The following is a 12,559-nucleotide window of genomic DNA, read 5'->3' on the forward strand; positions in this document are numbered from 1 at the left end:
AATATTTACAACGCATATTTATTATATATATATATATATAAAGGTAATATTAATATAATATAATAAATTCAATAATATTTAGCCAATAAAATAGATTTTAATTTAACACATAATGTAGAATAACATAAAATAATTAGATAATACTTTATAATATAATATATGTTTTTAAACCATTTAGACGCACAATGTCATAAATAACTAACTACGGTATTAAATTTAGCACATAATAAATTAGACGGTAGGTAGCCATTCGTACCATTCAAATATTATAATTATTTATAAAATAGGGCGTATCACTATAAGATCTCGATTATTTTACAATGAAAACACATACATTAAACATGGCTAATCCCGATCGTGATACACCCTGCGCTGTGTGATAGAAAGTGATTTTTTTTTTTAACGAATACGGTTTCATTTTATTAGTTCGTTTTTTAAGACTGAAAAAATCAAATTTTGTATTGTTATTTTGTTTACACGTTTTTTTTTACCGTTGAACTGCACGATTATTTGTAATCCATCGAGATTAATACATATTTTTGTGAGAACATCACAATAATGTAGATATATCTACAGACATGGGGTTTTGACCCAACAATATACTTTCACCTAAAAGTTTATGTAAAATTAAAACCAAGGATTTTGCAGCTCGTACATTTTTAAACATCAACTAAAACTCTTAAAAATCACTTATATTATTATAGTGTCGTAATAAAGTATTGTTTCAAACATATAATTAAAAAAAAAAAACATACAATATTTGAAAGATAAAACGAGTTGATTACGTCGAAAAAAATCACTCTGTATAATGATATATTAAATGTATGTATTAAGTTTAAAGTTATATTATATAACACATACAATATTTGTTATAAGATTCACGAAAATTCTGGATTGGAACGGTTTTCAAACTTCGGTCCGGCCGACAAAACGCCTGTGCGGTTCGTTTAATCGTTTTAGCATCGTTTACATCAAGTATCTACCCTATATCATATTGAATACAACAATAATTATATGTACCTACAGGGCCTCTACGAGGGGGGGAGGTGCTGTTGGACCTGGATTTCAGAGGCCGGCTGTTCTAGATTCCCGTTAAAATGAATATGTAATTTTTAAAATTTTGAAAGGACTACTTATTTTATGTTAAATGGTAATATTTTATAGGGCCCGCAAAAATGTTTAGTACAGGGGACAAATGTTAAAGTGGGGCCCCATGTGTACCTCGTTCCGATGTTCTGCAGTTGTCCACCACCGACAGCGGCAACAACAGCGCGTCGAACTCGTTTCCAAAATTTTCTAGTGCGGCATTGCTCGTTGTGTCTCTGTTCATTACGACAGTTCAACTTTAGGACCTGATCTGACTGGCCCATGCGAAGAACACTACCAAATTACACATCGACGGTGGTGCGCTAAGATTCTATAGTACAACTCGGAGACTCTACACATGCTGGCACAACATACATACAACTATAATAGTTATATTTCATAGGTAGGTATCATATTATTATTATACTCTCCGTGCGGTCGTGTTGTAGAGCCCGGATTCCGTCCATCGCGAGAGTAGGTTAAAATCGTATTTTATCGAAACAAAATAATGTAGAGAGATTATGTTATTAATATAGTTATCTTGGACCGCATGATAAAATATATGTATAATATTAAAATAATATAGGTATATATTATGTACTTATAAATAAAAATATTTTCAAAAATGATTAAACTCTTATTCACATTTATACTCATTTTTATACATACAAAACAACGGTTTCAAAGTTTAAACTCATTCCCCCACCGCTATGGATATTTAACTGTTAGATCGTTGAGTATATTTTTAATATAGTGTGTTCTAAAGGTCCGCGTATTTATTTAAATTTGGAGCGGTTTTTTTTAGTAACAATCATAATGCTTGTCGTTTACAGTTCACGGATTGAGTTTAACGTCATTATATTACGAACTAACACTATACAATAGGTAAAAGTATTGAAAAATAACAAATCACTGTGGTGAGTACGTATAACTGTAAAAGGTATGGACTGTGACGAAAAATAGGTAAATTTAACGATAACAATTATTTTTAATATGTACAGGTACTCGATCATCCTAATTATTATTAAACATGTTCCAGCGAGTTGTTAATTTTTAAAATGAAAAATACTTAAACGGTTAGACAAAATAACGACATGCGATGAAATTTAAAAATCATGGACCGTAGGTTAGTGATAATAACACGTATAGGTCTCATGTTTGTAAGAAGAATATTTAAAACAATGAATAAAATATAATATAACATTATAATTAAAGTATGGATTTTAAAGACATTTAATTTTTTGCATGTACAAGTTCAAAACGAAGTTCAATAAGCTATACATATTATCTAATTTAGTTTAACGTAATAAATGTAGGGTAGATAGTAGGTACATATAATTTTATTTTACTTTTTTGTGCTGATTTTGGATTTTATGGATTTTTGTTATTTTTGTGTTTTAATATCATTTTAGATATTTAATCAACTTTAGTGTATTAATTATTAAAAAAAAAACATACCAAATTTTTTTTTCTCAATCTTTCAATTAAATTTTGTCAGTTGACGTGGAAAGTAGTTTTTCCAAATACAAACAAATTGTAGTGTCTGATTGTCGTCAAAGATTTTTGTTTGAAATATTAAAAGATTAAAAAAAACTTTGATCGTCCAATGCAACTAAGAAGTAAGAGGATGGGTGTAAGTAAATTAGTTAGTAAGTATACTCTGTCCAGCGAGAGAACGGGCCCATTCTGCGCATCTCCCCGCGTCTTACTGCTATCGAAACCCATGGCAGAGTGTTGTGTGGAGCAACCAGTTTTGGTCGGTGCGCGGCGAGTTCTCTCGCTGGACAGCCTATAAGTACGTACTATTATTTTATTAATTTTTATAAATTATCTAAAATATTTTATTAAATGTACAGATTAATCACTGAAAGGAAAAATATTAGTAACATTAATTAGCGTAAACATAATATTAGTAATTAGCTAATAAAACAATCTTAAAAACAGATTTTATAATTAGTTGTTTTAAGGATTCTTATAGCCTTATTTTAAAGCTTTTTCAATAGTTATTTATTGATTTAAAATCCGTACTCTAATTATAATATATATTATATACATGATATAATATCGTTTAATCAATACCTACCTAACTATAAGTATGATGGGGGTTGCTAGTTCTTAAAAAATAATTTTTATTTAAAGATTCTAAACAAAAAAAACCGTATAAAATATGTGTTACCGGGTAACTTATCATAATATTATATTATTATTTATAAATAAGTGTATTTTTATTTACAGTGAAAAGTATTATAATGATGGATGCGAAATGTGAAAAATGTAATTTATTATAACCATAGTTTGTATTAAAACTTTTACTTCTGGTTCAAAAGTGACCGGATGTAATAGAATTTATATAGGAGGACGGACGATACATGAGATGAATTTTTATATTATATTGCGCAAATTAAAACGCATAGCGAACGAATGACAAGGATTGAAAGGGACTATAATTTTCGGGTTTTTCAGACTGAGTTATTATTATTAGACAGAGATATAAAGATACAAACCGCGATGATCTCGAATTACCATAAACATAATCTCATTATTATTGTGGTGTAATCGTATTCAGCTTGTATAGTAATTTTGTACACGCGTTTATACAGAGCGATTCTTTTATCATCATTGCACAGTAATTTTTCCGGTAAATTTCTGTTTTTTTTTAAATAATTTTTTTTTCAATTTTTTTTTAACATCTTAATGTGTGAGCAAAAACATATTTTCAAATTCACAAACGTTCACCGAGAAAACCATTGTGAGTTGATAAAAGTACTGCCTCAGTACCTATAGGGGAGTATATACTATATACTACCTGTGCCGTCGTATTGTACGGGAATTAAAATAAGAGAAAAATAACAAAAGAGGACGAAAACTAGAGCGGTGGTACGTATATGCGTTTAAGCAGTATAATGCAGGGGATAATCAGCGGATTACGTTTTCTCGGTGTATAGCATATATTATATACAGGGTGATTAATCACGCACGCTCACCACCGTTTGGTTTCCTGTAATGATGCGCATTTATTCAAATTATAATTTTTGTAATTTTCAAGTATACATAAGGACCAACATATTTTTAAATACATACATCTTAGACCACAGCTCTACGTTAAATTAATGTTACTGAATAGATGATTGTTTTGAAAATGTTTAAATACCTGCCTAAATTTAAATTCAAACCAGTAGTTTCTGAGTTATTGAAATTAAGGACGACTTCGGATAATAGTCCCCAATAATGGCTTTAAAATATACAATTTATTATTATATAATATAGTATAGTATAGTACTTATATTAAACTCGTACAATATTATAACAAATTATATGATAATATGTTAATAGATTCGTTTAAATATATTATTATATAATTAATAATTAAAATCATCATTACCATACTATAATTGGTACCTCATTATATTATATCTTCCAAACCTATCATGTATCTACCTATATATTTTATCCTTAACACATACAATAATAGTCGAATAATCAAACTGCTATGCTACTACCTAGTTTGAATTTTGATTATACATGAGAAAATGATTCAATAAGATGTTGAAATAACCAATTATTCTGCCCACCGTTTTATAATGAAAAGGGTTAGTCCACATATTATGAAAAAATTAATTCTGAATTCACCACGCTCCTCTAGATCTAAAGTATTTGAAAATATTGTCAGTATAATATAACAACTTAACTATATTAGAAAACGTCAAAAATCATAATTTGAATAAAAAGTGTATTATTAGAGGTCGGCAAACCGCTCCGTATAATAATTGTTGTAGAACCCACGCGCCGTTTGTGCGAGTATATTATTATGACGTATAATAATACAGTTTATATCTGTACGAGCGGTGCTGTGTGCCGGAAGGGTTTACGGTGAACGTCCGTTGCCTTTGTCGAGACGAGAAAAAAAACGGAATTCAAACAAATGGAAAAACAAAAAACGAACGTTGGGCCAGATGCCGACATTGTTCGTGACGACATAACAACGGCGATTCCACGTAGGTACATAACAATATCATTCCGCCGCCGCCGCCGCCGCCGCCGATGTTGTGTCGCTTATAGTGGAATTAATGTCCGTGGGATATCGCGGTATAGGTATTTACACTATTGCCTATATAATAATATACCACGGTAGATGTATCACACCGACCATGTGTCGACGACAGTGGCGAGGCGTGAGTTTTTGGTCGGGGAGACTTTGAAAAAAAAAAAAATTGCTCTGATACGGCGACGTCGATAATTGAGGACTGACGTAGGTAATACGAACTGCGAGACGCGTCTCGTAGCGCAGATAGCAAACCCCATACACATTAAAATCCCCCCTGTACCCGCGAGCCCATTATTGGGAGACGTCTCTTTGACATAATACCATATTTGGAATGACCCGCATCGCCAGCTTGAACGCACGGCCGTATCGAGCGCTCCTAATCCATTTTAAGAATATTCTATATAACTGTACAACGAAAAACCGATTTCAACAAATATCGAAACACACATCATATTTAAAATATAAAATATGACTTTGAAATTTGTAAATACGTATATATATATATTATAAAAGAAAATTATTTGTCCCGCGGTCTAATTTATAATAGTGGGGGAGACGTTGTCTCCCATGACGCTTCGCCACTGGTCGACGACATGCCGCCGCTTGTAAGTCGTAGGCACCCGCCTGCAGCTGCAGAGAGGTTCGTGTGTGCGCGTGCTAAGTACGCGCGGCCGCCCGTCGTAAAGTGACGCTGAATTTTTTTTCTCTCTAATATTTCGTCGGGGAAAATAATACAACACACGCGCTGCGGAGAGGGGGCCGCGACGATGATAATATTTTAAATTACGACGGTTGTTATCACTATTACTATTGTTATTGCGCGGGTGTAACGGAGTCGTTTTTACGTGGAGATAGTGAGAGCGGTATAATAATATTGTTATATAGGCGCGCGTGTCGTCCGCTGATCGCACATTCCGTCTTTTAGGTGTTGCTGTTGTGGCGGCGGCGCGGGGATGGTGTGGTTTTTTTAAATTTAGTTTTGCAAATAATACGGCCAATACAGCGCGTTGAACGCTATGAACGCGACCGGGAACAGCAGTCTGGAGTATTCGTCGATCTTCCTCGCCAGCACCGTGTTGGTTTCCGCGGACGTCGAGTAGGCGCATTCTTGTTGTAAGATTTTCTTCACCTGTCCAACAGAACACACACAGCAAGTATTAGTCATATTATATAATATAATATTATGTATAGGTGTTGTGTGCGGTGGGTAAAACCGTCGGGTCGACCGAAGAGGTCAGTCGTAATATGAGTGATTTAGAAACTTACTAAGTAATTTGCTGTCAGAACTCGGAATTAAAGTGCGTTAAGAAAATATGTGTTTTCTACGAATGAGATTTATATAATAATAATATTATGATATGGATTACGCTATAATATACACTGTCCCACAGATCACGTCGACCATTTTTTTTTTATTTTTTCATTATTTTTTTTTTTAATTGATCTTGAGCCCGGCAGCTGAGGCCATTAGCTATTTTTAGTTTACTGTAGGTTATTAAGTCGGTAGGGGGAGGAACACGTGTGTGTTTTGTTTGGCAGAATTTTTGATTGGGCACTTGTAGGTATCTGCCGTGCCCGGGTGGGGGATGGCGACACTTGTTCTCCGGACACCGTAACTTGTCCGAAGAAAAATGCCACCCGTGGCCGAGGAATCGAACTCGGGTTGACTGCGTCGCATCGCAGCCGACGCCTTAGTCCGCTCGGCCACTCCGTCCCCCGTCGACCATTTTAATAGTACATATTTTCATAATATTATGTGTTTGATCAACAACTATTTTGTTGAACTGTAATTACCACGCTGACTGGTATGACCGGCGACGAGGGTAGATTTTCGTCGTACGGTTTTGTGCCCGCGGTGCCACCGTTCACCGGTTCTGTTAATATATTTCGCAATATGTCTGGCCTCAGTTTTCTCCACATATAGTTGACGACCGTGAATTCTAGCAATGCGCAAAACACGAACGCTGCAAAAATACAAATCGATTAATAGCAACGGTTTAAGTTCTGGGGATGAGGTGGGGTAGGTTGCAACCTAGGTGGGTGTAAAACGAATGTATAGGTATTTATTACACATTTAATAATAATACTTATTATACGTCGTCTAATATTATATTACTACGCCCCAGTGCTGAATGCAGGGGGAAGGGTTGGGTTTCAACCCCTTCCCTCCGAAATTATAAGAAATAAAATATTAGATTTATTAATAAATAATAAAAAATAATAAAAATAAATTGTTTGACCTACCTACAATGATTTATGAACAGTTAAAATTTTTTCGAAAACCCCACAGAAATTTTTTCCTACGTTCGCCTCTGCCACGCCCGCATCTGTAGTTGTTACTGTGTAGTAATCGGTAAATGTACGTTAATTCAGTTCACGTTCAGCTTCGTTAGCTTATTAATATAAAATATTATAGTGAATCTACATTTTATCAAACCAAAATGGTTACGACATTGTTGTCACTGCAGATGTTGGAAGTGTTTTTTTAAGCTATATTGTTTTACAATATTCACAATTTAAAAGTACTCATGACCAGGGCCGGGATTAACATAGGTATTGCTCCAGGGTGGCATATTTCTTTTGATGTTCAAATATTTATTATTTTGTAAATATATTTTTTCTCTATATTTAATCGAGTAGTATAGTAGGGGTATAGATGTCGAATAACTCTATATTTTTATCCTTGAAATATTTGTTGTCTTGAATCTTGTTAAGAGGTATCAAATATATATTGCTCATGAATTGCTTCAAAATTAAACCATCGGAAAAAAAACTCAATCAACATAAATAAAATAAAATGTTAAGTTTCAGTTTGATAATAGGTTGAATTCATAATAATATTAAAAATCTCAGGATACAAAATAATAAAGAGTAAACGTAACCACTGAACGTAAATATTTTACAATGTTAAACGCACTTTGTAATAATACGGAGACAACAAATTAGGATGCGGCATCCTAGAGTGACAATTAAAACAAAGGTGGCAAATGTCGGGAGAATTTTCTTTGTGAGAAGTAAGTTCATATTTGATTAGTGAAAGTTACAAAATAATTCGAAATATAAGACTATAGATTTTATTATTAATATTTATAAAATTAAAAATGTATGATCTGACCATTATTATTGAATATAATTAATATAATTAATCACATAAATGTCAATATTATGTGATCACAAATAATATAGCATTGATATACAATTGAACGTTACTTATTACGCGATTGCGAAGGCTACCGACCGATATCGCGAACAAACAGCACATCCGAGGTTTTGAAATCAAACGAACTACGTGAATAGAGTGACGCCGATGAGAAAAGGTCAAAAAGGTGAAAACTGTGTAAACGGCATAATATTTTTCAAGCAACGTTATATTTATATATAATATAATAAATGTTTTTGAAAACTGATAACGAAAAAAGCGAGATAACTGGCCGGCGCCGCGGTGAAGGTACACGATTAAGGAACACGTGTCGAACGACCGAATGGTCGGCGGGCGGTAGAAACGGAGAGGCGTTTAATTTTTGCATATTTATTAATTATATCTGTGGTATCTATCAACCAGCTATAATAATAATTGTGTAACTATTATCATTTGTGACCTGTTGCACACTATCATAATCCAAAAAATATAATTAGGGATTTCTGGTTCGTGTTCGAAGTTTGAATTCATTTATTCATATTTTGTATTAGTTTTATTTAGGCTAGACTCCCAGTGGTAGTTACTGAGTATGTCGAAATCTTTTTATTAAGAATTACTACGAATCTGAGTCGTACTGAACGCTAAACAACACTGGTACGAACATTATACTTTGATTTAACATTGCAATATTTTTCATAACGAGTCAACATTATTTTATTAGAAAATATGATGCTGGAAACCACAGAGGTACGTAATATGGATGTTTCGCTCAAATTTCAACTGGTCAATTTATTGGACATTAACGATGGCTGGAAAACACTTATGGCTAATGTAACTGTTGACTGTGACCCAAATAAAAGTCTGAAATATACCGTTGATCACATAAAGTAATATTTATTTTGGAGTTCATCTTACCTATTGGTTACCTATTATTTACATTTTTGAAAACAATCACACAATTGTTCTAGGTTAATAGAAATGGCAAGCCAAACACAACGACGATTTTGTAGTGCAATATTTTTAGAAGAATGGGGAACTAGTGGTAATATTAGGCCTAACCTCAAGATACTTATGGATCTATTATTCGAATTAAAACTAATACGAGCTGCTGAATGTGTAGCTTCTAAAATAATGATTGGTAAATCCAAAAATAACATGCAGTTTAGAGTTAACTATGTGAAATGTAAATGTTATTTGTAACATATTTCTAGATAGACGTATTGACAGGTTGGAAACATCTATGCACTTTTTCAACATGGATGAATACACGGATAATGATAATAGTGAAAATTGAGTCTACTTTGTTAATTGCTCATCAGGTAGAAACCAGATCAACTTAAGTGATGATAAAAAAAGTACAAGGTATAAATAGTAATGAAAACAGTAGTTTTTACATTTTATAGAGTCTATATAATAGCTAATGTTAGTAAATTTGAAGGACCACTTTTTTTTTTCTCCTATGCACTGCGGCCCGCTAGATTTTAAAGTACTTAAAAGTGGCCCGCTAGTTACTTTGAGTTGCCCATCCCTGTTATAGACGATGGATCAATTGGCATTTACACTGAGTCAGAGGGGTATGGTTGAATTACATTTATTTTAGTAGAACTGCACTAGGGTTTAAAAATGGTAATGGTCGAACTGCACTCGGGCACAAAAAAGGTATTCCAATAAAAATATCATGCATTTTAAAGGGTTAAACGTTTGTATACACTCACAACCCTTCCAACTTACAGGCTTAGGACTGACAGTGGTTTTAATTATTGGCGTAGTTAAAATTGTGTTATACAAACCATTGTCCATTATTTTAATATAATATTATATATACAATATACATATATTATTATAACTTTTTTTTTAAAACTAATTTTGATAATTTTTGTATTTATAATATATATTATTATTTTATTATTTTTTTTAACCGTCCAATAATATTCATTTTTTTTCATTTTAATCATTTTTTTTTTTGTAATTCTTTTTTTTAAATCGTCAAATTTTATTATAATAATAAAAGTGAACGTCCATATAGTGTCCTGAAATGTTAACTCCTTTTTTGAACGAGCGCAGTTCGACCACTACCTGTTTTTTACTCGAGTGCAGTTCGACCATTACCTTTTTTGAACCCAAGTGCAATTCGACTATTTCTTTTTAGGTAATAAGTGCAATTTGACTATCCCGAGTCAAAGCCTGCGGCGGTTAGGCCTACCAAGATACCGGACTTTCCCGGTGCGCCTTCTTCCATTGCAGTGATGACAATTTTTTTAAGTTGGGATCCATAAGAGCTTTTAACTTTTAAGGCCTTAGTTTTATCTTAAAACTATGTAATAAAATTAGTATGGTATAGCTACAAATAATAAATTGTTATTAGAAACTTAATTATTGTTAGTGATTTTTATATCTGATCATTTTATTCATTACCGCAACGAGAAAAATTTATATAAAACCAGGCACATGATAAAACCTGTTATAACAATAATATACTATTTAATACAATCGACGATAACGCAACGCAAACGCAACGCTATTTAAGCAATATATCAGGAGGCTTGTATTAAATTTTGATGCTTTTTGGCCCAACAAATAAACTATTATTGATATTTATGGAAAAAAACTAAAAAAATTGAAATTTTAAATTGTCCGTAAACAGCTCAAAACAAGTAAAAATATTTTTAAAATGTTATCAAGTATAGGAATTGATAAAATAAACATATGATATATATCTCAAGTGTCTACGGTTATTCGTTTTTGAATTACAATAAAATATGAAAATTGCTATATGAGAAATCGAGTGAATATCCAATGTTGTAAAAACGATCATAAAAATAGACATTTTTTTTTTGATTAAAGTATATAACCTTATATGGAATCTTGTATTACATTTTAAAATTTTAGATTTAAAAAGAAAATATTTTAGGAATTTTTAATTCAAAATAATCTGTACATTTTCGTGATTTTTACGCCTTTTGTCAAAATTCGTACATAAAATGATTATAAAAAAAAAATGTTGACTATGGATTTTAATATTTTTTAAATGTCATTGTAACAATATACTAAGAGCCTTGCATTAAATTTTTAAGCTTTTTTACCCGACGAATAAAATTTGATTGACATTTATAAGAAAAAAAATTAAAAAATTGGAAACTGGAAATGTCCATAAACAGTTCAAAACAAACCAATATTTTTTTTAAATTGTATCGTGTATAGAAAATGCTTGTATAAATAACCAGTGAAAATGTCATGTATCTACGGTTATTTGTTTTAGAGTTACACCAAAAACCAAAATCGATTTTGTCAAAAATCAATCTCTCGTAAACTTTTCCGTTTTCCTTAATTTCTTCTTTTTTTTTTTTCTCTGCGCTTTCGAAAACTATTAAGAATTATTTACTTTTGACTCCCTAAAGTACCAACTAGATTCACTATCCTATCAGAAAAGATACTGTTGAAGAAAATCTAAGCATTTTTACTGTCTTAAAAGGTGATGAGTGGTGACAGACACAAAAAAAAAAACACACATCATTGTAAAATTAATAAATTCATCGCTCCCCTTAGAATCTAAAATGTATTGTACGAGACGTCGTAGTCGAGCTCAGCAACTTGTGTTAGTTAAAAAAAACATTCTAATTCGGACGAATAAACCTTCGAATAGCGTTTGATTAATCAATTATAAGTACTATATTAAATTATTGATGTGCATAGGCGGTACCCGTGTTTACACACTGTCAAATTGTATTATACCATACCTGTACAAGTGCCCATCCACACATCTATGGCCTTAACGTAGCTGACTTGTGGCAGACCACTTTGGATACCTATGTAAAACACACGCGGAACGTCGAAAAGATTAACAAAACCGAAATTGGATATTGGCATTGAATAATTAATACTCCGACAAAAAATCTATGTTGTTCGGTCAAATGTATACTGCGACGTACCCGAAGATTGCGAACCGACGGCCAGCAACGTCGTCACTCCCAGCGTGGTCCGGCCAGGCACCGAGTCGACGTCCATCCAAAACGACACCCAGGAGATGACCACGATCAGCATGGTGGGCAGATAACTCTGGACTAGATGGAAACCCACGCTACGGCTCAGATAGAACTGGGCCACCAGACAACTGTAATTGCCTGAAAAAAATAGATGGATTACGATTTCGATACATAACAATAAGGCGCTTGGTTCGAGTGATTTAATATTATACATTAAACATATTGATTACAGATCGATCGCAGTTTGATAGCACGCTCATCCCCATTTTTCCTATAATAATAATTATTATATTCGGATTTTTGGAA

At 32.6% G+C, this 12,559-nt stretch overlaps 2 protein-coding genes across 3 annotated transcripts in view; one reads left to right on the forward strand and one right to left on the reverse strand.

Moving 5' to 3' along the window:
• Window positions 1-28: 28 nt before the first annotated feature.
• LOC132944613 (glycine receptor subunit alpha-2-like) overlaps window positions 29-12,559 on the reverse strand; it is a 226,522-nt gene continuing 213,991 nt past the window's right edge. The window contains exons 7-10 of the mRNA XM_061014057.1: window positions 12,200-12,391; window positions 12,008-12,076; window positions 6,926-7,095; window positions 29-6,260 (exon numbers count right to left, since the gene is read on the reverse strand). Of these exons, the coding sequence (XP_060870040.1) occupies window positions 6,105-6,260; window positions 6,926-7,095; window positions 12,008-12,076; window positions 12,200-12,391 (587 nt within the window). The 3' untranslated portion in view covers window positions 29-6,104. The remainder of the gene's footprint in view (window positions 6,261-6,925; window positions 7,096-12,007; window positions 12,077-12,199; window positions 12,392-12,559) is intronic.
• LOC132944614 (protein Tube-like) lies at window positions 8,749-10,934 on the forward strand. Of its 2 annotated transcripts, XM_061014058.1 has the most exons (5): window positions 8,755-8,924; window positions 8,992-9,157; window positions 9,239-9,408; window positions 9,482-9,632; window positions 10,420-10,931. In XM_061014058.1, exons 2-4 carry the CDS (start codon window positions 8,997-8,999, stop codon window positions 9,562-9,564), a joined length of 414 nt encoding a protein of 137 aa, XP_060870041.1. In that variant the 5' UTR covers window positions 8,755-8,924; window positions 8,992-8,996; the 3' UTR covers window positions 9,565-9,632; window positions 10,420-10,931. The 2 variants fall into 2 exon arrangements, with proteins under 2 accessions (XP_060870042.1, XP_060870041.1); XM_061014059.1 differs by having other exon boundaries at window positions 8,749-9,157; window positions 10,420-10,934.

The sequence above is a fragment of the Metopolophium dirhodum genome, chromosome 5 (genome assembly GCF_019925205.1).
Source record: "Metopolophium dirhodum isolate CAU chromosome 5, ASM1992520v1, whole genome shotgun sequence".
Taxonomy (NCBI): Eukaryota; Metazoa; Arthropoda; class Insecta; order Hemiptera; family Aphididae; genus Metopolophium; species Metopolophium dirhodum.